Source organism: Cryptococcus neoformans, chromosome 6 (assembly GCF_000149385.1).
Source record: "Cryptococcus neoformans var. neoformans B-3501A chromosome 6, whole genome shotgun sequence".
NCBI classification, from domain to species: Eukaryota; Fungi; Basidiomycota; class Tremellomycetes; order Tremellales; family Cryptococcaceae; genus Cryptococcus; species Cryptococcus deneoformans.
The window spans coordinates 1,381,408-1,404,208 of NC_009182.1; the positions used below are offsets into that span (position 1 = coordinate 1,381,408).

General features: G+C 47.9%; 8 protein-coding genes across 8 annotated transcripts in view; 5 read left to right on the forward strand and 3 right to left on the reverse strand.

The window, feature by feature from the left end:
• The window catches only part of CNBF4630 (hypothetical protein), a gene marked incomplete at both ends in the record, with an annotated part of 7,367 nt that extends 3,988 nt beyond the window's left edge, over nucleotides 1-3,379 (forward strand). Inside the window, 14 exons of the mRNA XM_769482.1 lie at nucleotides 1-732; nucleotides 790-1,141; nucleotides 1,190-1,503; nucleotides 1,561-1,685; nucleotides 1,737-1,903; nucleotides 1,955-2,159; nucleotides 2,211-2,283; nucleotides 2,335-2,488; nucleotides 2,545-2,699; nucleotides 2,756-2,810; nucleotides 2,867-3,032; nucleotides 3,089-3,168; nucleotides 3,223-3,313; nucleotides 3,372-3,379. The exon at nucleotides 1-732 is cut by the window's left edge and continues 375 nt beyond it. Of these exons, the coding sequence (XP_774575.1) occupies nucleotides 1-732; nucleotides 790-1,141; nucleotides 1,190-1,503; nucleotides 1,561-1,685; nucleotides 1,737-1,903; nucleotides 1,955-2,159; nucleotides 2,211-2,283; nucleotides 2,335-2,488; nucleotides 2,545-2,699; nucleotides 2,756-2,810; nucleotides 2,867-3,032; nucleotides 3,089-3,168; nucleotides 3,223-3,313; nucleotides 3,372-3,379 (2,677 nt within the window). The remainder of the gene's footprint in view (nucleotides 733-789; nucleotides 1,142-1,189; nucleotides 1,504-1,560; nucleotides 1,686-1,736; nucleotides 1,904-1,954; nucleotides 2,160-2,210; nucleotides 2,284-2,334; nucleotides 2,489-2,544; nucleotides 2,700-2,755; nucleotides 2,811-2,866; nucleotides 3,033-3,088; nucleotides 3,169-3,222; nucleotides 3,314-3,371) is intronic.
• A 772-nt stretch (nucleotides 3,380-4,151) lies between these two features.
• CNBF4640 (hypothetical protein) lies at nucleotides 4,152-6,791 on the reverse strand (the record flags this gene model as incomplete). The annotated part of the gene is made up of 8 exons (XM_769483.1): nucleotides 4,152-4,679; nucleotides 4,750-4,909; nucleotides 4,974-5,139; nucleotides 5,221-5,495; nucleotides 5,551-5,918; nucleotides 5,991-6,118; nucleotides 6,174-6,549; nucleotides 6,606-6,791. The coding sequence occupies 8 exons, from the start codon at nucleotides 6,789-6,791 to the stop codon at nucleotides 4,152-4,154; spliced, it is 2,187 nt and encodes a 728-aa protein (XP_774576.1).
• An 850-nt stretch (nucleotides 6,792-7,641) lies between these two features.
• On the forward strand, nucleotides 7,642-8,838 carry CNBF4650 (hypothetical protein; the record flags this gene model as incomplete). Its single annotated transcript, XM_769484.1, has 3 exons — nucleotides 7,642-7,825; nucleotides 7,874-8,606; nucleotides 8,736-8,838. 3 exons carry the CDS (start codon nucleotides 7,642-7,644, stop codon nucleotides 8,836-8,838), a joined length of 1,020 nt encoding a protein of 339 aa, XP_774577.1.
• Nucleotides 8,839-11,729: 2,891 nt separating this feature from the next.
• On the reverse strand, nucleotides 11,730-12,279 carry CNBF4660 (hypothetical protein; the record flags this gene model as incomplete). The annotated part of the gene is made up of 3 exons (XM_769485.1): nucleotides 11,730-11,948; nucleotides 12,010-12,207; nucleotides 12,274-12,279. The coding sequence occupies 3 exons, from the start codon at nucleotides 12,277-12,279 to the stop codon at nucleotides 11,730-11,732; spliced, it is 423 nt and encodes a 140-aa protein (XP_774578.1).
• A 265-nt stretch (nucleotides 12,280-12,544) lies between these two features.
• On the forward strand, nucleotides 12,545-13,025 carry CNBF4670 (hypothetical protein; the record flags this gene model as incomplete). Its single annotated transcript, XM_769486.1, has 3 exons — nucleotides 12,545-12,730; nucleotides 12,806-12,863; nucleotides 12,988-13,025. The coding sequence occupies 3 exons, from the start codon at nucleotides 12,545-12,547 to the stop codon at nucleotides 13,023-13,025; spliced, it is 282 nt and encodes a 93-aa protein (XP_774579.1).
• Nucleotides 13,026-14,795: 1,770 nt separating this feature from the next.
• Nucleotides 14,796-16,666, forward strand: CNBF4680 (hypothetical protein; the record flags this gene model as incomplete). The annotated part of the gene is made up of 6 exons (XM_769487.1): nucleotides 14,796-15,020; nucleotides 15,071-15,549; nucleotides 15,603-15,937; nucleotides 15,986-16,351; nucleotides 16,400-16,435; nucleotides 16,488-16,666. 6 exons carry the CDS (start codon nucleotides 14,796-14,798, stop codon nucleotides 16,664-16,666), a joined length of 1,620 nt encoding a protein of 539 aa, XP_774580.1.
• A 1,137-nt stretch (nucleotides 16,667-17,803) lies between these two features.
• Nucleotides 17,804-19,243, forward strand: CNBF4690 (hypothetical protein; the record flags this gene model as incomplete). Its single annotated transcript, XM_769488.1, has 5 exons — nucleotides 17,804-18,079; nucleotides 18,146-18,315; nucleotides 18,398-18,516; nucleotides 18,587-18,889; nucleotides 18,966-19,243. The coding sequence occupies 5 exons, from the start codon at nucleotides 17,804-17,806 to the stop codon at nucleotides 19,241-19,243; spliced, it is 1,146 nt and encodes a 381-aa protein (XP_774581.1).
• Nucleotides 19,244-20,087: 844 nt separating this feature from the next.
• CNBF4700 (hypothetical protein) lies at nucleotides 20,088-22,273 on the reverse strand (the record flags this gene model as incomplete). Its single annotated transcript, XM_769489.1, has 3 exons — nucleotides 20,088-20,389; nucleotides 20,448-21,645; nucleotides 21,701-22,273. The coding sequence occupies 3 exons, from the start codon at nucleotides 22,271-22,273 to the stop codon at nucleotides 20,088-20,090; spliced, it is 2,073 nt and encodes a 690-aa protein (XP_774582.1).
• Between the last annotated feature and the right edge of the window lie 528 nt (nucleotides 22,274-22,801).

Below are 22,801 nucleotides of genomic sequence, written 5' to 3' on the forward strand. Positions count from 1 at the left end.
AATGACAACGCTGGCGTATTATCGAAAACGTTCCGAACTAGACGACAAATTGATCATCAGCATGCTCAATTTCTGTGTATCTCCTTTCGTACGCGTAAGGAAATCGGCGCAGAACGCTCTTGATACGATCGCGAAGCTGTATAGGGGTGTATGGGTCTTGTGTTTTCCCACGCTATTCCAAGCGCTACGGCCCGGGACAGATCCTGACATTATGAAGGGTGCGCTTTATGTCCTGAGATACAATCACATCGGTATCACGAGAATCGGGAAGGACTGGAGGCAGCTCTTGGAGCTTACCGAGTGTCTTTTGAACGCACACCATGAGAACAAGGCTTCCGTGCAAGCTTTAGTGAGCAAAGCCACTGATGAGCTTATCGCTCGTATTAGGGAACCTCATGCTTTCGACATGAATGTTCGTCTCGAACGCATCCAGGAAGCTGCGGACGAGCTGGCTTCTGTTATCTCATGTCAGCCTGACCCGGCACTGGTGGAAATTGTTCATCAAGGTACTGTTGAGCGCTTGCAGCAGCAAGAGACGCAGTGGGATGTCTTCGTAGACAAGGTTTTGGCTATTGCGAAGAGTCCAAGCCTGAACTGGCGATACGTATTGAGTGCGGCGAGGTTCCTGTTGGCCGTGATGAGGAGGGATCGGCCGATGGATCTAAGGTTGGCCGATTTTTTCATGGGGAATGTGCAGAATCCTCTCCCTAGAATTCGTGATTACGGTATTGTGTAAGTTGTCCTACATTTGTGTCTTCAGTATTCGACGGATAACTAATACACAGATAGCGGCACCACTCGTCTTCTTTTTTCCATGACTCTTCGATCTCTCTGTCAAGGTTCAGAAGAACTCCTCTTCCTCGAGGAGCCTATCGACGAATACTCGAAGGAGATACCACTTGAGGATACGTCTCCCGAATTCACACAGCGCTACCTCACATCGTTCCGCGAAACCCCGGACGACGAATCAAAAGTTGTTCTTCAAGACAGGCAGCAGTCTGGGTGGCTGGCTTGGGGCAATACGCTGGAGGTATCTAGGTTTACGGGCTGGGACGAGCCGTTATTTCCAATCGAAGAGGCGAGCTTACCGGGCAAAGAGCTAATCGGGAAGTTCATCAGTGGGGAAGTTTGGTGGGAGCGCGTAAGTCTATTTCCGACCTTGCATGTAGACATGCTGATGATCGCCCAGCTTGCAAGCCTCTGGGCTCAAGAAAACGAACGCAATTACCCGTCAGCCACCCACATTGACTTCATACTCGCCCTTTCCCAGCTTTACGGTCCCTCCATCTTCCACTCCATTAGACCGGTCGTCGAAGGGTACCTTGCTGAAATGGAGTCCACAAAAGTTTACGACCGACACAAGACACGGGCAATGTGGGAGTTCCTAGCTGGTGTCCTTAGGGGGTCGATGGAGTGGTCCGGGAAAGATAGAAAGAGTCTTTGGGACTGGTTTACCCCGAGGTTACCAGAATTGCATGGGAATATCAGACATGATACTATTAAGTAAGTACAAGCTACTCAATTATCGATATCTATTGCGCAAAAGCTAACTTTCGTTAGGTGCTGGGATACTTCAATTGAATACGTATTATGCGATCAGGACCCTAGAAGGTTCAAACCACTTGTCGATTTCTGTATCAACACTGCTCTGAGTGCAAACTTCCAAGGAGCTTCTGCATTTGATCGTAAGTACCGCATGAACTTTGAAGTAAACAATACTGACTTGTGCATTCCAGTGACGAGGAGTGTTCAGCTTGCGCGATCGGTCATCCGGTGTCTCCAATGGCGTTTTAACGCTTGGGCGGATGACTTTGTCGAAGTTTACTTCCGGGAAGTAACCTGTCCTTATGCTGAAGTCCGAGGCCTCATCGCGTCAGTGCTCAATGCTATCGATCAGCTCAAGGTAAGCGCCCTTTATTCTCCTTTTCGCCACATACTCTAACGTTATACATAGTTCTATCCTTCATATCCTTCCGCTGCCGCCCTCGTCTCTGATATTCTACATGATCCCAAGGATAATAAGGATATCATGCACATTCGAAGCAGTTTCTTCCAACCCCAACTCGAGAAAATTATGGGGTCGCTGCCGGTATTGAAAGAGCTTAGACCACATGGACCGAAGGCTGTTTTGTCCGATCACGACACTTCTGCGACTACAGGTACGATTAAATGCATCCGCGGGCGAATGACACACTGATAAAATGACGTAGCGATCTTGTGGCTTACGGTTGAGCTGTCAGACGTTCACGCTGTATCTGCTTTCCCCTACATCATTCCCTATCTGTGAGCCATACTAAAACGCCGGATCTTTGGAGGCTAACATATGCTGTCTAGTCCCCAGATCTTCGAGCTTCGTGAACTCAACGACAATATTGACCTACAGCGAAACTGCGGTCGACTCCTTGCGATGATCACGTCCATCACGCCCGCTCTCGACCTTATTGATCCTCTTATGTCAGCGTTGATCAACATTCTGCAAGAATCTTCTGTGAGTCTTTTCGCCTTCATGTATAAAAGCTGGCAACTAACGTGAAACGCCCATAGTCCTGGAGAACGAGAATCAAGGTTATGCCTGTTTTAAGTTTGGTTTACTTTAGGAACCTGTCATTGCTGTCAGAGCCCTGTAAGGCTCAGTGTTTGGATGTTGTGTCGGCTTGCTTAAGGGATCCCAACCAAGAAGTTCGAGAGATGGCATGCTCGTGAGTCCTCTCTCGCGATGATTATGTCGAGGACGTGTTACTCATGTTGCACATAGCACATTAAGCGGCTTCTTGCGTTGCTCTCAAAGAGCGATGGTTGTTATCTTGAAGGTAAGGGTTCCATTGCCTGTTTTGCGTGCCAAAAATCATTGATATCGCAACCATAGGATCGTTTCGCCCGCGAGATCCAATCAATCACTCTCCCCAAGCGACGCGGTGCCCCGGGCCAAGTCAATCCTGAATATCAAGAGACACTTATCCAACTGCATGGGGCCGTCCTGGGCGCAACTGCTCTCGTCGAAGCCTTCCCTTACACTGTCCCCAAATTCATCCGTGAGTTTCGACTGATAATATGCCAAGCTTGCTAAATCCTAATGCCTTTCTCACAGCTAAACTTCTCGCCGACGTATTGGCTCCTCGAGTTTCAGATCCTGCTCCTATCTCTACAACTATCCGATCCTGTGTAGCCGTCAGTCTCTCAGTTTACTCTTACTTTTCTGCATACACTGACGTTTTATTCTAGTCTTTCAAGCGGACTCACGAGAAATACCAAGATAAATTCTCGGAAGATGAACTGTCAGCGATGAATTATGCTCAAGCCGGCAACTCCTACTGTGCGTATCCCTTCACTTCTCGATGTCTGGACTGTAGTTAATGTTCTGCGATTTCCAGACGCGTAACGAGATGTACGATTAAGTGTAGAGAAGCGTGAAGTACAAGTATAAATACAACAAGGTCATGGCCATTAATGTATTCGCATCTGTTTAGAATTGTTAGCCATGCACTTTCACGATTTCGTTTGGGCGATGTAATTTCGCAAACCATCTAACGTGATAAGAGTAAATTCACAGCTGGCCCAAGCTACTTATGTGACATTCGGAAAAACCGCCCTCTTCAAAACATCGAAGAGTGGCAAAGGGGCTTCACTTCGAACATATTCAAACGCTCAATGTCGATAGGCAAGTTCTTGCCATAAGCCCCTGTCACCTGAAAGCCTCAAGGTGGTAGGTAATGTTGACTAGGTGTCGAAGCCGGATTCGCCGTTGGATCGAACAGTCCTGACATTCTCGACAACAGCAGGTGGCCAAGTTTACGATGGTAGGCAAAAAAAAGCATCAGAAGTTGTGGTCGCGTGGGCTGAATTTTACGTCTGCCTTTCGGCTCACTGGTTCTTGAACTGATATCGAACATAAACGGCAGAAGATGAAGACTGCCCCTGGGAGAATAAGGATATGAAGAGGATTACATATCTAAACCTGCACCTTAGCAGGGACCGGCCTAATATCGAACGTAGGGGATACTTTTTTTTAGAAGATACAAAGAAAGAGGAGGGAACAAATAAATGAACAAGTTCATGCATGACAGATGTAAAGGATTTTCGAATAATTCTCCCCTGAATGTCGCCCGACTTCGCTGATGTACCTTCCTACTCTACCTCTATTCCTCAACTACTCAAGGAGCAGCAGCAGCGGTGGAGACAGCCTTGGGCCCGGGCTTACCCCATGACCCCTTCGCAGTTCCGGGGACCTTAGTTTTTTCCTTTGCGGGCTCGGCTTTCAACGCCACAGTCGCAGCCCGTCCATCAGGGATGAAACCAAACTCCATCCTGCCCTGGTTATCTCTAGTACCCTGGCAGATGTAGAATCCCTTCCTCTCGAACTGTATGATATCCCACTTTTTAAGGCCTTCAACTTCCTTAGAAGCAAGCGCGTAGGTGCGGTACTCGGTCTTCGGGTTGAGGACCTCAGGGAGGGAGTCGTCCTCTTCGAGCTTCTTCTTGGTGATGAGGTAATCGTATTCAATGAGGACAACGGGGATAAGAGGGTTGGCATCAGTCGGCGCAGCGAGCCAGGTGACTTTCTTAGAAGTCTTCTTGAAGTCTCCGGCGAGGTGAAGTGTGATAGTGAGAGAAGAAACGTCGCCGGAAGGGGTGGTAATCTTGGAAGTAACGAAAGCATTTCCCCAGTCCATGGCCGTGATCTATTAAGAAAAGGAAGTTACGTCGTGAGCTGTATGGCTTGGACACAGAGGGGCGTGAGAAAGCACACACCTCTTCATTCTCACCAAAGGTCTTGGCGTCCTCCTGCTCCATGATCAACTTGCTAGCAAAAACCAACTTCTTCTCTCCAACCTCAGGGTTCTTCTTGTGTAAGGGCCTGCTGACAACCTCAGGCTCTTCAGTCTCACGGCCAATAACATTGACACTGACCCTAGATGTACGGATTAGTGCCTTACCCTTCTCTCCCGGCCTGCAGTTTGAAGAAAGATACGTACATCCTGTCCTCCGCAATGGCCCAGTATCGAGGGGCAACGGGGTCTATAACCTTCTTGTTAACAGTCCAGATACCATCCCACTCAAGCTGAACGGCTTGCTGAGAAGCACCCTGACCGAGAATATAGTTCTTGAGACCTTGAACCGTCATACCGCGGGATCGTATACCTAAACAACGAAAGGAGTAGATTAGCATCACCTCAGACCCTTAAATAGATGACAACACATAAGACGGAAAGAAATGCCCACCTCGGACGGTAGGGAATCGGGGGTCATCCCAGCCTTTGACAACATTCTTCTCGACAAGATACTTCAATTTCCTCTTGCTCAAAACAGTGTAAACAAAGTCGACCCTGCTGAAGTCAAAGATCTCAATATTGGCGAAACCAAGAGTCTTAAGGAACCATTGGTATTGCTCATGACGGGCCCAGTACTCATTGGCGCGGAGAGCGTGAGTGACGCCATCGAGGTGGTCGATGATAGGACAGGCGAGATCGTACATGGGGTAAGACTTGTACTTGGTACTGAACATAGGTGTGATTAGCGTGTGCGTGGTGCGGGAGAGGGAATTCAACGCACCCAGTAACATGGTGCGAGCCCTCAACATATCGGTAGATGACAGGGTCACGCAAAGTACCGTTCTTGTGTTGATAATCAATCTTAGCTCTCAAACTCCACCTCTTGCCTTCCTCCGTACCCTCACACATCTCCTTGAACTTAACCAAGTTCTCTTCAATAGAGAGGTCTCGGTTTTTAGAAGGGATCATCGCTCGACGCTGCTCCTTGACGGTTTCGCCCTCAGTGTCGTCCATGAAAGCGTCGCCTTGCTTGATGAGTTGCTCAGCGTAGGCCTGGATTTTGTCGAAGTGGTCGGAAGTGTGAACTATCTTGTCGAAGGAGATTTCAATCATTTTGAGGTCTTCCTGGATAGCCTCTTCGAACTCACCCTATATAATCAAAAGAAACTTAATGGTCAGCATCACAATTCAAACAAATACACAAGTGAGAGGTGGACGTACCTCCTCCTTGAGAGGGTTGGTGTCATCGAAACGGAGGATGAACTTGCCCTGGTACTGGTCTGCCAGGTATCTGTTAAGGATAGCAGCCTTGAGGTGACCAATGTGCAAGTATCCTGAAGGCTCAGGGGCTACACAATAATCATCAGTATCGAGCGGCAGATAAGACCAAGAGAGCATATGTACCGAACCTAACGACAACCTTGCCCTTGATAGCGTTAGGCAAAACAACATCAATACTTTCCAATCTCTTGGTCTTCTTGCCCTTCTCCATCTCGCTCTTGGCCTGTCTGTGAGACTCGAGCGCAGCCTTGGGCACATCGAGAGTCTCAACGTGGTTGAACCATCGCTGCAAATGGGGTCGTCCGGGCTTCTTGATGGAACCAATGGCAGAGTTGTTGCCTCGAATGGTGCCCCAAATGGTAGCATCGCCGAAACCAAACTTGGGGCCGGCAAAGTAGGTACGATAGGCGAGGTAGTCATCGAAAGCGTCCAGGACCGCGGAGACGTCTTGGAAAGAGCTGGTCGAGGTCAAAAGGGTAGGGAGAGGAGGGAGAGGGATCTTGAATTATTTCAGCATTATTACTTCAATGGGTTATGAACTCTTTTCTTGCTTACCTCCTTGCCGTCGACACCCTTTTCGAGCTCAGCTCGAACGTTTTCGGCACCAACAATATCACCGTAAGTAGTCTGACCCTGTTCTCCAGACTGAGCATCCCAGGTGACGGGAATACCCTGTAAAGCGGCGAGAGCAATGATAACAAAGGGGGGAGTCTGCACGAGAGGTAGTACAACGTCGGGCATTTTATAACTATAGGTTTTTTGGAGATTTGTATACAAGGAACGAACGAAAGTTGGGTTGAAATGAGAATTCAATTCAATTCGCGGAGCGGAGGTAAATTACAACCGAGCGGCGATTTACCGTGAGCATGGAGCAACGAGTAAATATATCCAGAACACGTAGCTAAGAATCTAAGATTGACCTTAGCTAATTTAGCCTGTTTTTCACCTTCTTATTTAGTTAGCTGCCAATAAAAATAAATCTACTCTTGACGCTGCAACATTCAACCAGGACTAACGACGGAGCTAATTGCTTAACTGCTTTATAACAATTTTATTTTGAAGGTAAATTTAAGCTTAGGCAATTCTTCAGTAGTATAACGGTTAGTATAACCGCTTCTCAGGCCTCAAGTTTCTTGGTTCGGTTCGCGGTAGACCAGGGTTCAACTCCCTGCTGGAGAAACCTTTTTTTTGCCATTGGTTTTCATGTTTGCCATAACATTTTTTCGGTAATGTCTGAGGGATTCTTCTTATTGCCAATCTGTATGTACGCTATAGTTTAATCAAGTAAATGTAAAGGTTATTTCATTGACCCAAGGCCTTGCCCGCTTCATAATTTTATAGTCAGTGGCGTCCTTATTTATTTACAAAGCCGTATATCGGTTATTTAACGTCGATAAAGATTTATTTTTTGATTTTTACACCGAGAAGATGGCGTCCGAGATCCCGAGGTCCCCGTCGATGACAGATACTTTTACTCCTTCGTTGTCTCATCTCTCCGTGCGTGTTCCCTCTCTCCGAGGATCTTTCTTCCTTATCAGAAAGCTCGCAAAATTTTGAAGTTGCTCCTTGTCAAATACAACTTACCCAAACAATGTCAACATCACACCTCCGTATTCCTCCGGCAGAGCCCTTCACCCCTTCTCTTGAAGCCACCGTCTATCTGCATACCCCATTCCACCCCAAAGCAGAGATCTATGCTGAGACCAAATTCAAAAAGGTGTTGCGCCCGAAGGATGGGAAAGTAGATGATCTTATGAAGCAGATTGACGGTATTTGTAAGTCTAAGTGTCTGTCAGTGTCCCGAATTGAACTGATTGCTTTAGTACTCCGAACGGGCGATGTCACTGCGGAAATGGTTCTTGCCGCTCCCAATCTGCGTATCATCTCTCGTAATGGTACCGGCGTCGACAACGTCCCTCTACCCACTTGTCTTTCCCGCGGTATCGCAGTCACCAATATCCCAGGTAGTAATGCCTTCGCTGTCGCTGAGCTCGCCATCGCTCTCATGCTTACCGTTTTACGCCGCGTTGTCGAGGTGGACAAAAGGATTAGAGGCGGTGAGCGGGTACCAAGTATAGAAGCGCTCGCACCAGGTCTCGGAGGAAAAAAGGTGGGGTTGGTGGGGATGGGAGATATAGCATATGAGCTTGCAAAGCTGCTTCGTGCGTTTGGATGTGAGGTGCTTATCCATTCGCCTTCTTCCCCAGAACTCAGATGGACTGTGGAAGATACTCGATACCCGGTTACTATCTCTCACACTCGCATGCCTAGTCTCCGATCTTTACTTGAACAATGTGACGTCCTCTCCCTGCATTGTCCTCTCAACGCGAATACGAGATATATGATTGGCCGAGAAGAACTGGGGTGGATGAAATCTACCGCGGTTGTGATCAATACTGCCAGAGGTGGAATCATAGATGAGCGCGCATTGGAAGAGGCATTGAAGGAGAGGAAAATTGGAGGAGCAGGGTTGGATGTGTTTGAGAAGGAGCCAGCTTATGGAGAAAGTCTGGGCGGATTGAGGGATTTGGACAATGTTGTACTTTTGCCTCACTTGTAAGTCTCGGCCTTTGTTTTCTCCCAACCCCGCTCGCTCTCTTTCATTGTCCGTGTTTCATCTTCTCTCTTCTATTCGCTCCCTTCAGCGCGAAAATGGGGAAGTTAACATAGTCACGATTGAAATAGGGGTGGAAGTACAGACAGCGTCACTCTTGACGGATGTATCAAAGCTGTCGACATCATGGCAAGTTATCTCGATGGGAAAGGGGCGATCAACCGGGTCATCTAGAAGCTAGAAGAAATGGCTATGTGTACCATTCAAGGGGAACGGGATGCAAGCTTTTAAGAGGGAAATGTTGGTTCATCTTCATTCATCGGTATATTTGTTGGACAAGGAAGGTTTGGAAGATCGAAACTCAGAGAAAGGCTATGTGCGTACTATGATCTTTCGATATGAGCTAGATTTGTTGGTTTGGTTGTTTAAAGAATCGCTGAGTTGTCTTATTTCATGCATGTTTTAGAATTAGAATTAAAATTAGAATTAGAATTAGAATTAGAAGGTAAAGAGATGTTTCTACATGAGTTGCTTGCTTGTTCTCACGTCTTTGGCTCTTTTTGACTTTTGAGTGCGGCCCTACTGAAGGAGAAGGTTCTTCTTTCCTTCAACCTCTCCCTTGACACTTCTTTTTCATGTCTCGGTTAAATATACATCCTGCACCGACCTCGGGCCTGAGTCTACGTATGTTACGACTCGTCCCCAACAAGGTCCAGCCTTGGAGACGAGATGGAAAGCCGTAGTTTAACTAAGCGATGAGATATGTAAGATATACCTCTTGACACTTGTCTGTTGGCGTATGGTATAGGGCGGAGGTATATTCGCTTGGGAAGATCAGGCAAGCTTATATACTAGTGGAGTAAGTTTATGTCGAAGGTGGTGCAAGGTAAGATGAGAGTGAGCACAGAATTTTTTTAAGGGAGCTCGAGGACCTTTCGCAAAGTAACTTATGAAATATTGATCTTCGAGGGGAAGAAGATCAAGATCGAGGACAGAGCTCCCCTTTATATACTTCTACAGAAATCTATTTATATCCTTCGCTGGACGTCCAGCTCTTTTCTCGGAGTCCAGTTCTTTTCTCGGAGGTCCAACTGGAGGTCCAGCTGGACCTTCTTATCTGAATCGGATCTTGCCTTCCTATTACGTAACTCCCTCCTATGATATCTTATCTCTTCTTCTTTGTGCAGGCTCGTGACACTCGAGGACCTTTCGCAAAGTAACTTATGAAATATTGATCTTCGAGGGGAAGAAGATCAAGATCGAGGACAGAGCTCCCCTTTATATACTTCTACAGAAATCTATTTATATCCTTCGAGGTGTCCAGCTGGAAGTCCAGTTCTTCTATCGGAGGTCCAGCTGGAAGTCCAGTTCTTTTCTCGGAGGTCCAGCTGGATGTCTAGCTGGGACCTTCTTATCTGAAACAATCTTGCCTTTCTCTTTTACATAACTCCCTCCTATGATCTCTTATCTCTTCTACTATGTGCAGGCTCGTGACAACATAGAAGGTCTCAATCTTTCCCTAACAGTACTGACTCAGCAATTTCCCAATTGGCTCTAACTTTGACTCGCGATTCGAGATTTCGAGTTTCAAACTTCAGATCGACTTCTGATAAGAGCTGTACGTCAATATTCCCGACTGGGAGTTGAAATAAGTATACATTCATTCACCAGGCAGCTTTCGAAGCTTACTTTGGGAACATTTTTTCTTTCTCTTTACCATCCACAAGTGGCGACTGATTTACATACTCAAGACACAAACCCATGGTACATGCTTCCTTCTCCTGATCCTCTGAGCCCAGCCGAATGAATGCCAAATATCGACTTCTGAAGTTCTGGCCGTCGCTTGCCCTCGCTTATTATCAATGCTTCAGCCCCATGGTATGGATCTAATTTAGTTTCAATTTTGCGATTTAGTTCGCATATCTTAAACTTGATCTTCGCCTTCATTGTCGTCGTTGTGTTTCTTGGTCATTGCCTGCGCCTCAATGTCGCTTCCATCCATCGATTTTCAATGTGTCCTCACGCTCAGTGCCGCTTTCTTTTCTGTCTCTCTTTCCTGTCCTACTCAAATAATGTCCTTATTGAGATTTCTATTCCAAGCCTGAATTGTTGAATTCAGTCGTAGGATCCACGTCTTATGTATTGGTCTTCTAGTGAATCAGTCCTGTATATCGCTTTCTTGTCTTTATCGATTTTCTTGCCTTTTCGCCTATCGTCGTTTCTCCATCCGAATCCTTCCTGCGGTTATCACATCCATTCTTCCCAGCAACCCAATAAATCCTGGCCTAAATCCCAATTCAAGTCAAATACCATGCATAAACGCCTTTATACCGTCCCTCCCTTTGCACCTTTTTAACCAGCCATTTTAACATGTCAATGGTTTGTCGATATTGGCAGATGAAGGAAATTAGATCAGAGAGACGGTGGCACCCAAATCTTGCAGAGTCTTTTGAAGCTTTTCGGCGTCTTCTTTGGGAATGTTTTCTTTAAGGGTTTGGGGAACGGATTCGACGAACTTCTTAGCCTGTTTTCGGTAACAGCGGTTAAGTAGGATGCGGAGGGTTGTTATGGATCAAGAGCGGGGCGTTGAGTACGATAAGAAGTGAATGATATACGAGCCGTGTAGTAGTCGAATGTCGCCGCGTGTAGAGAGAAAAAAGAGATAATGGTTAGCGACGGACCAACATATGACAGAAGGCAGGGAAAGAAAGAGAACAAGAAGATGTGGATCTCTCGCAAGACCACCGATCCTAAAAATGCAAGCATGCGCTCTCTCGAAGTATTCCACATCCGTGGATTAACATGAAGGAGAAAGACGCAGGGGGGTGAGGTAAACACAAGAGAAGGACCGTGGGCAATATATGCCCACAGCGTCTCAACGTGCCGAATTGACGGCTTTCGACGCGTTAGATACGACCTTGCCTCATTCGCTCCTTCATCCCATGGCTTTTCGCCGGCACTCTTCTTTTGGTCTCTTATTCTGCCTCTTCCTGTTACACTCCCACTCATTCTTTCTCTTCTACTCTCCTTAGCTGTCCCTGGTTGTCATTTTCTCCGATACACTCCGCTCACTCTCATTTCCTCTTCATTCGCTCTCCAGTATTGTTCGTTTGGGCTCGTAGCCTCTAACTCACCTCAACCAAGTTCATATTAGGCATGAGAGCCTTGACCTCCCTGATGATCTTCGCCTTAGCGGCCGCATCGAATTTCTCGAGCTTGACGGTGAAAATTGTCTTCTCCTTGGGCTTCTCTTCAACAGGGGCTTCGGACGATGTCGAGGAAGCAGCAGCGGAGGCGGGGGAAGAGGCAGCAGGGAGGGAAATTTCAGTAATGTTGAGTTTCGTCTATGGTAATGCGATGAGACTAACGGCCAAAATGGGCGATTCGAGAAGGAAATGGGCGCACCTTAAGGGCAGTAACAAGTTCTGAAACCTCCAATAAGCTCAGAGAAGAGATGCTGTCAACTATGGGGGCAATCTTTGGGTTAACTGGGGCGTCGCCAGCAGGGGTCTCGGAGAAAGTGGATCGGGAGCTGGAGAAGGATCGGAGGACGACTCGAGAAGAAGAGGCGGGCCGGAGTTGACGGAGGAAAGTTCGTGAAAGCTGCATGTGGGGGTCAGTATGTCATTGCATTTCCGTAGTGCTGAAACGTTATACGAGTCTACGCACGCTCATTTTGGATACGAAGGCTGTATTTTTGTTTTTTGTGATAGGTATAGCAATATTGGTTTCGAAGGGTTCGCAGAAATAATGGGAGGTGTAAAAAGTGCCACACTTCGGTAATCCCGTTTTCCCCGATCGGCCTCAACCGCCGTACCACTGATGATGAATAAATAATAAAATAGTTAAAAGTTGTTTGGCTCGATGTTTAACTCCAGCTTCGTTCGTTTGTTCGTCATCCTATACCTTGTTCTATACCCCATACGCTAAAAACCCAAACATGGAGCAGCTCACATCTCACCCGAGTGTTATAGGTACTATAATTGTCTCCCGCACCGATAATGCTATCATTAAGACCACTGGACACATTTTCGACGGCGAAGGTGGAAAGAGATATGCTGCCGCTGTTGAGAGTATCGTGAAGGGTGTGGCGGACGCTTTGACGGCATGTAATGACGCAGAGAATGTAGGCATTCTGCTTACATCTTGTCTCTTTCACAACTCAGCATCGCAAAGATGATTTTTGCTAATGATTCGATAGGACGAGTTGAGGTTCATGAGGATACGAACTACGAAACATGAGTTGATCATCACACCGGGTACGCCTGAGCTTCAGCAGCCTCTTCACAGCACCTTACCACGGGTTTATTTTGTTTTAATTTTAATTCTATTTTATTTTTTTCTCTGCAACCAAGTCTTGATTTATGCTGATACCGATCCCAGATGAAAAATATATCCTTGTTGTGCTCCAGGACCCATGACGATGAGTCGCATTCGAATCATCAGGGCCATTGAGGTCTCAAAGATGTCGGACACCCAACATAAGAAAATTGTATTACCATCGGAGTTCGGTAAAAACTATACATGAATATGGGCAGGCACCATCAAGAATGATTTTTAGACGGCGGTGGAGAATGTGATTCAGTTCGGGATGGGGAAAAAGACTACAGTTGCAGGCGAAAGGCGAAAGCACAGGCATAAGTTAGCCACTTAGGAAAACGTTTTTGAGGAAACAGAGATTTTATTTGACGGGAGTGATGTGAAGGCCAAGAGGGAAGGATCCATACTGTAGGGAGGTATGTTCATGCTGCGGGCTCTTATTTGCAAGTATGCCGCTACTGATACCGTGATTCACATCTCTAGAAACCTCATTCACCTACCTCGCTTGCCCTGCCCACTCAGTCCCAATATGTTTTACTTCCGCCACACCCACTCCTTCTATCTCTACTGTTAATCCTGTCCCACAAAAGCAGACCCTAAGATTGGTTGCTAGCTTGACCGGCAATTCCCCGAGATCGCTCGAGAAGATCAATATTATTCATCGCAAGTATGCTGCCATTGCGCTGTATCATCTGAGCCTAACGGCAAATTGTGTAAGGAGAGGAAGATGCGAGGGTGAGAGGAGGTAGAGGGAGACGAGAGGAAGACAGGGAAATAGTTTTGGAGGAGTTGATGAGAGAGAGGGAGGGCAACAACGAGAGATAGGACGAGGAGAAGAGGCGTTCGGGAGGTGCCAGCAAAGAGAAGAGACTGAGAGGAAAGTTGTAAAGGGGTTAATATACGAGGGGAGTTCGCCACACAGTGATAGTAACCTACGATGCGACTCTATCTACTACAGTATATATGTGTTGGACTTGATTTCATCCAAATGTTTTGCCGGAGTCATTGTTGAGATATCGATGTTTTTGCCCCATTGTGTCATGAACATTCTCGCAGTTTTTCAGCTTTGTCGTAGTTACCGCAACCATGCATCTATGACCATTAATCGATAGGGGTTGGAAATGTTCCCATTTTGAAACAGTATGAAGACTACGATGAAGTGGCACGTGGCACCTGGTATGAAGACGATCCGATGAGCTCATTGTGCGACATCACTTCTTCTTGGATGCTGATATGCGGGCTTGGAGGATACTTCTTGCACACCCGCATTGCATGCAAAGGATGGTTCGTCTCGGTATATACATGTTGCCATGATTTGAGCGGATATAAATAAGTATGCGCCAATCGGCACGATCGGCGGGCTGATTAGAGACTTGTGGAGGGTGTGGATAACTATAAATCTTTTTATGCATAAACCTTGTACATACACCTCGCATTCCTTTCATGCATCACATGGTTCATCTTTATATATAGAATGTTAGGATGATTACCATATAGCCCAAACTACCACTCTGGGCGATTCGGCGTCTATTCAAGCCGTGACCACCGGCGGTTGCACACTAAAATGTCTCAACCGTTAAATGGTGTATCATCCTCCCGAACCTGGTTTTATCTCTGTGCCGCCGGCTGTCGCTGCCCCACATGAACCCCGCAGTGGGTCACCGCACCGTCTGGCCAGTTTCAAGCGGTTAACGGTCTCATGATTAGCCGATATGATTGTTTACGAGTGTTTTTTTGAGAGCGCCCGTTTTTCCCTCCCCATTTTTATATATCTGCCTTGTCCCCCACACTGGGCTTCTCGTTTACCCCCCGATCAACTCTATAGTTCTGTTGTCCCCACACCTATTTTTTCGACGGGAATCACAACCAATATGAGTCAGATGAATTCTGACATCGCCCCGCAAATCGAGGCCAAGTCCTACCATGACGAGACGATTCATGTCGAACAGGCGGACGACGAAATCAAGGCGGACATGATCCAGTTCAAGGCGGATGCGGTGGAGGCGGAGAATGCCGAACACTCTATGACGGTATTGGAGGCCGTCAAGGCGTATCCTATGGCTTGCTTCTGGGCCTTTGTTATGTCTTTCACCATTGTAAGCTGTCCTACTTTGCCCTCTGAGGTACGATCAGCTGATTCATGTAGATTATGGAATCCTACGATGTATTCCTCATTGGAAACTTCGTGGCCCTTCCCGCCTTCAGAGACCGGTTCGGTATATTTGACGAAGCGACTGGCGGTTATGTCATAGCGACTAAGTGGCAGTCGGCGCTTCAGATGTCCGGGCAGCTTGGTGCGCTCATTGGCGTTTTCCTTGCAGGTCCCCTCACTAGCCGTATTGGATACCGTTGGGCGACTTTGGTTGGCCTCATGCTCATGAACGCGACCATCTTTGTTTCATTCTTTGCCAACTCGCTCCCACTCTTCTTCACTGGTCAGCTCCTTGAAGGCATACCATGGGGCATTTTCATCGCCAATGCCCCTGCATATTGCAGCGAGATTGTCCCCATGCGCTTGCGTGCCCCTGCTACACAGGTCCTGCAAATGTTCTGGGCAATCGGCAGTATCGTCGTCGGTGCTGTCACTTACAGGTACAACACCAGGCCCGACACTGCTGCCTACAAGTATGTATCGTCGTCATCTATGATTTAAGTATGCCATCAGCTGATGGAAGCAGAATACCACTCGCGCTTCAATGGATGTTCCCCACCCCACTCGCTATCCTCATGTTTCTTGCGCCCGAGTCACCTTGGTGGCTTGTCCGAAAGGGACGTCTCGACCAAGCGGCACGCTCGGTAGAACGTCTAGGACGCAAATCGAGGCTCAACGCGGGTGAGGTTGTGGCTATGATGCGACGTGTTATCGACTTGGAGACGTCCACCTCTGCGCCCGGTTACATAGAATTGTTCAGAAAGACAGACCTCCGACGTACCCTCATTGTGTGCGGTATCTATGGAGCACAGAATCTTGCCGGCAACCTTATCGCTAACCAGGCCGTTTACTTCTTTGAGCGTACGTTATGGCTACACCAAGGGGAACTCTTGTGCTAACTCAGAGTAGAGGCCGGCATCAAGACCAACCTTGCGTTTGCTTTGGGCCTTATCACCTCGGCCTTGCAGATGGTCTTCGTTATGGCTTCATGGTTTCTTACAACTTATTTTGGCCGACGTACCCTCTACCTATGGGGCACAGGTGTCAATACCGCCCTGCTTATTGCCCTGGGGGTTGCCGCCTCGTGCGGCACTTCAACTGCGGCTTCGTATGCCCAGGCGAGCTTAGGCCTCATCATCTCTGTTTTGTTCACCTTCGCCGCAGCGCCCGTCTCGTGGGTCGTCATTGGAGAAACGTCGGCTATCCGGCTCCGACCCCTCACAACAGGAATCGGGCGAGCTACATATTACATCGTTGAGATACCTTGCATTTTCCGTGAGTCTTCTACACTGATTACCTGCACAGCCGGCTGATGCAGATCAGTCGCTTCGTACATGCTTAATCCCACTGGCGGAAATCGTAAGTGATATTTCCTTCAACCGTTCTTAAACGATACTGACAAGTCGCGCAGTTGGCGGGAAGTGTGGCTATGTGTGGGGTGCGACTGGATTATTTTGCTTCGTCGTCGCGTTCTTTTGCCTGCCTGAGATGAAGGGTCGATCCTACCGCGAGATCGACCTTCTGTTCAAGCGTCACACGCCGGCTCGTAAGTTTGCAACAACGGAAATTGGAGTAGAGGACGATGAGTAGAAAAGACCTAGTTAAGAAGTTGCATTTGGTTTGTATTTACAATGTTTTAAGGGTTATGGGGTTGTGTCAGGGGCGCGTTTACTTTATTAGCTTGATGTATATACCCTACGAGGTACTATACAAAATACTTCCGCTCTCTATCTCCACTCTTACTATTCGCTCAATTTCTGCCATAAGTTCAGCTGTCTTCTCGCCAACATCTGGAAGCGAGCTGTACGGAATACCCGAATTTTCTGTTGGTGGAAGGATCCAGTGCTTCCACTCCACTACCCCCGATGATAATAGATAACAGAATATCGACTTCTTGGTATTGATTCTACGGAATAAATGAATCGGCCCTAGTGCGTTTGTTTGAGACAATCATGCTTAGGCACCGGTAACGTTCGATATTATGCATCTTAGGAGCATTTATATACCAATATATGTACAGGGATCGGTTTGTGAAATGGGATATAGACGTTTTCATCATATCCATATATTGAGCGGAACTAACAAAAACGAGAATTGGATTCGAAGCGAACAGTGGTAAAAGCGCGTGGTGACATGATCTGCTGATGAAGCAGTTCGATACATGTGTTATTTGAAAAAGTGATTGGGCCTCCTGATTGTTTAATAATTTAGACGGAATCAAATGAAGGAAGCAAATTGGGTGTCGGGGACTCGGGGTACCCTCTGGATGGTAGCGGCGGCGGCAGGGACTGTCGTAATAGTGGATATGTGTAAGGATGGATACGCGAGGAAGCCATGATGAGAGATGGGGTTTATGTATCTATATTTGTTGTGTGAAGTGCGGAAGCCGTGTTGAGTTCCGAAAGAACAATAGGTGTGAAGCCGGATGAGATGGGGAGCAAAAAAGAATGATCTCCGTCGAAATGGACTTCGAGTCGGCGGATCCGTCTCATGCAATACTGCTATCATCTCCGATCTGATAACGATAAAGAGTTACGTAAGTTTCAATCCGGGCCAGTTCCGGCTTCCGGCGGAGCCGAAGTAAAGTCACCGAGGCCAGGTGATGGATTATTGATAACCTTCCGTCGAACGAGCGAATGGAGACTTCCCATTTAAATTATTTTTCATACACTTCCCTTTCGACATCTTATTCTCATACATTTATCCTAGCTACGCACAGCACGCACAATGGCACCTTTCACTGTCAATTGGGGTATCATTTCCACCGGAGTCATCTCCACTGTCTTCGCTCACGACCTTCTCGTGGACCCGGCCTCCCGTAATACTAAGGATGTCAACCACAAAATTACTGCTGTCGGCTCCCGCTCCGTTCAATCCGCTCAAGCATTCATTGACAAGCTCAAGGAAAGCTCCGAGGGGAAATCATGGGCTTGGGGAGTGAAGAATGGCGTTCTTGACGGTGTCAAGCCGAGAGGTACTTACGAGGAAGTGTACAACGATCCTGTACGTAGTCTGGGCTCATCTTAATGATGCGATGAGGCGTATTGACGTACTTTCTCTCACAAGTAGGATGTAACAGCCATCTACGTAGGCACTCCCCACGTCCTCCACCATCGTAACGCGAAAGACGCTCTACTGGCTGGTAAACATGTCCTCCTCGAGAAGCCTGCTTGTCTCGAAGTCGAAGAGTTGGACGAGTTGTTCATGATTGCAAAGGAGAAGAACCTTTTCTTCATGGAGTGAGTCAACTGTCTTCTCTCTTTGTTCTTGCCCTTTTTCTTTTTCCTCCGTAAGCATGTTTGCTGATGAGCAACGACGCAGAGCTGTGTGGACGCGGTTCCAGCCCATCACTTACGCCGTTGAAGAAGTCATCAAGTCGGGTATTCTCGGTAAACCCAAACGTTTTTCTGCGGATTTCTCCATGGATTGGAACTTGGACGGTACGTTCCCTTGTCCCTACCTAACAACCCATAACCATTATTAACCATTATTGACTTGATGACATTTCAGCTGACTCTGGCCGGATGGCCAACCCAGCTCTTGGCGGTGGCTCGCTCCTCGACTCGTCCGCCTACCCATCTGTCTGGGCCATGCTTCTCGTCCACCGCCACCCTCTCAACACCGATAAAGACCCCAAGGTGCTCTTCGCCCATCAAACTATTTACCCTCGCACTGGGGTGGACATCAACTCTAGGTGGTTGGTGGAATGGAAGGGGCTTTGCCAGGGAATGCTGATGACGGATTTGGATAATGCGGGTCAGAAGGATTCGACCGCGGTCTTGCAGTGCGAGGAAGGGGATTTGGTTATTGCCTGTACGTCCCCTCATTCCTCTCCCTCTTCTCTCGCGCTAACTTTTCCTTCCCTCTCCCCCTTTCTTCCTACGTATAGATCCCCCTAACGAACCTAAGACATTCTACATCCACCCTCGTCCCTCCCGCTTCGCCGGTACCATCACCTCTTCCACCACTCATCACCACCCTGTCCATGATGGGAACAATGGGATGTCATACGAAGCAGATGAGGTTGCGAGGTGTATTAGGGATGGGAAGATTGAGAGTGAGAGGATGCCATGGGAGGAGAGCAGGGTGGTGCAGGGGTGGGTTGATAAGGTGAGGAAGGAAGGGCCGACCAAGACTGCCAAGTTGGTGGGGACTGCTGGGCAATAGAGTGGGAAGCGGCAAGTGACAAGTGACGAAGGTCCTTGTGAGATAGATCAAAAGTAGAGGGCGAAAACGAATATGCAGACATCAATGTTTACTGCCCTTCATCTAGGCTGTGTATATGTTGTGACTTCCAGCTTTCAAATCATTGATTGCTTCGGCTTGATAAATCGATTAACAAAGAATGGCTTGTAACGTGTCTCAGAAACAAGTCTGACTACTTGTAACTTGAATCCATTTTTTTTCTACCTTCTCCTGCGCCTAATCACCATTTACAATGAGGCAAGCAAGACGTGCAGAGACAAGAAGAAGATAAACGAAGAAAGGAAGATACCTACGAAATAATAATGTGGTTGGGCAAAAACAATAACAAGTTAAGTATCACCTTGACTACTTGTCGCCGCTGTCTTTCTATAGTAGTACGTAGCGTAGCATGGAGGCGATATGCATGACTGCTGCTATACATTTGATTAAGCTCTGATGTGAGGCCATATCCATGCGAGACCACAATTTGGAACACGCCTTCTCTGACTCTTCCGTTTGTCTCTGTACCCACAGAATTCAGTATCTATCGTGGCGAATACGGCAGCGGCGACTGCTCCTGTGGGTTGACCTGCTTGCCATTAGACATCTTTGTAATCATACTCTACTCTTGGAGTCGTCTTGGACATATGATTGTACGACATACAAGTAACATCTCTACAAGATGACGTCTATCTCAACTTCCAATATGTACAACGGAAACCATATATACAACAGAAACGAATATATACAACAAAAACCAATATATACAACAGAAACCGCTATCCCCTCCTCTCCGTCCACCCACTCAACAGCCGAAGCTGTCCCTTCATCCCCGCGCCAGCAAGACGTCCATCTCCTCCCTTGTTACAAACTTCACCCGTACCCCCAGCATTGCGAGGCGGTCCCTATAGGCCGCCAACGTAAGCTCCCCCGTTTCCGGGTCGATGTCCTCGAGATCGAGATCAAGAGGGGTGGACTTGTGAACTTTTGGGAGGGGATCGGTGGACAAATCACAATGGACGAGAGTTCTGCCATTGGAGTCCAATGACAGATCCGGGAAATGAACATCCTCCGACGACGTGGTGGAGTTAACCCCGGGAGAGGAGGGAGCCACAGAAGTACTGGTATCTACAATAAATTCGTAAGCGTAACTTCAGTCTGTAACATAAGATTACAAGGTGCTCACGCGGATTGGAGATGAGGGAGGCAATAATGGATGATTTCATGTCTAACATATTTCCAGGAGTGGATAGCTTCTGGAGGCCTCTCAAGAACTCTTGTCGTGTCGTAGGCGTTCGAATGTCGGCAGCCTCAGCGAGATGAGTAGAGGGGCCTCCGGCGCCATCTTGAACAGGGCCTCTGCCGTCATCCCTAGACTCAGAACCTTCATATCCGCCGACATCTCGAGAGTCGGAGCCTTCATGTCCTCGGCCAGAACCAGAGCCTCCGTCATGTAAGTTATCGCCCCCAGGACCAGAGCCTCCGCCACGAGAGTTATCGCCTCCGGAGCCAGAGTTTCCCCCTTGTGAACCATCGTTCCTAGGATCATTGTTGCGATTATCCTTCCCAGGTGGCTTGCGGTCCCCTGACTTGTCCTCTTGGTCCCCTGGTTTGTCCTCTTCACCTTTCTCTTCATCATACAAATCCGCCAATGTGCGCTTGTTCCTCTTGGTCGAACGAAGACTGTGTCGCCTGCGCCCAACTTCTAATCCTTTCAATCTCATGTCGGTGGCTGAATGAGCGGTCGCATCAACAGGAACATGATGAGCAAAAGGGAGGGGCAGGTCGTTGAGGAAGCGTTGCGTCGGAAGTGCCGCTGCATGAGCGAGGAACAAGAGGATGGTCGCATCGAGGTGATACCTTGCCTCTTTATTCAAAGTGGCGTTGGCACGGTCGCTGATCAGACAATTGGGAGGCGACGACCAAAAGTCTTGCAGCTCTGCAAGTTCTTCGACTGAGTAACCATCCCGCGGATATCCAAAATGTTGCCCGGCGTTCTCCAAGAACTCTTTGCTTGCCTCCAGGGCAAGCACGGGACTGTCTGAGGCCGAGTCTTGATAGAGATACACAATTCTATAGAAATATTCGTTGACTATGGAGAGGCCGAAGATGCAGCGTGAAATGGCGTAGCCCAAGATGACATACCACATGGTTTGAAACACGCCTTCCTGGCAGAGGTAACTAAGAGCTTTCTCGTCGGTTTGACTTTTAGCCTCGCCGGTAAGTAGAGCCGCTAAGTTCATCCACTTCAGTTCGATGACTGCGTAAAGCATCCGTTTCCGGCCCGATGGAGAGCTAGGATCGTTGACGCTGCCGATGAGAGAGGCGTCCGGAGTAGTGGCAACATCCTTTTTTGATTTGGAGGTGCCTTGCGATTGAGAGGGCTATGTTGAATGCGTAATAAGCATTGTGTCACCTTTTGCACAAGCCATGACTCACGGCTCCCAGAATTTTCCCCGTCCGCCGTCTGTACATATCCACCAGATCTAGCTTGGCCCACTCTTTGTCATATCTGTCGTAGAAGACCGTTTTCAAATTTGCTTGATGTGAGAACTCTGTAGCCATCGCCATGTAGTTGCAGTTCTCTTGAATGAAGCGATCAAGATAGCGACGAAAAATTCTGTCGTCGAACGTCTGCTCGTCACCGATCATCCCGTCCCTGTACTCATTGGCCCAGGGTTGGCCCAGGTAGTCGACTTGGCACGCCTTATCGTAGGAGCGGATAGTAAGGTATTCGGAGACCTCATAAGGTTCGCTGAGGTCGAAGGGGATGAGAGAGAGAGGATATGGTCGGTCTTTGTTTTTAGAGTGGCCGCCGTATGCAATGGGATCGTCACGAGGGAATTTTGAATGTTGGGGGAGTGTTTGATGTGATGAGGGGAACGAAGATAAAGGTGAGTCGGAAGCAGAGGTGGGGGATAATGAAGTCAGGCGCGAGTCTGAGGTAAATTGGGCTAGTGCCGCAGCTCGTCTCGACGCCCAATCTCCCTCATTTGTGTCCGGAAAGGTCATTGCGGAAGCAGAGGGCGGAGCAAAGATGGTAATATTGGGGGTTGAATGGACAGAGAAGACGATGAGGACTGGGAAGCGAAGGCGGGAAGGAAAAACAAGAAGTTGAGTTACGTATCGATCGTAAATTCGTTCCGCGCAACGTGTTGGACCGGTGGCGAGTCACATCACCGCCGGTCACCTCCTCGCTCCTCCCCTTACAAATAACCATACTTACGTAAGTACTTGTTCGCGCACCATCTCGATTTCTCGACTGGACACGGCTGGGCCTGCCATGGTGCTTCTTGGATTGGCAGCTTTCGTGTTTCTCATCTTTATTCTCCATCGGCTCATATCATATATTGGTACAACAACAGCAAGCGGCCAAATCTACACTGCCAACATCTCCTTAAATCATAACTATCGACACTATACAAAGACAGGATGGATGCATATCGGAAAAGCCACAGCGCAAGTATGATTCGTTTGATGAGGCCGTCTTTGCTAATAATGATTGCTCCTCCAGGTCTCTATGTATACCTTTTGCCCTCT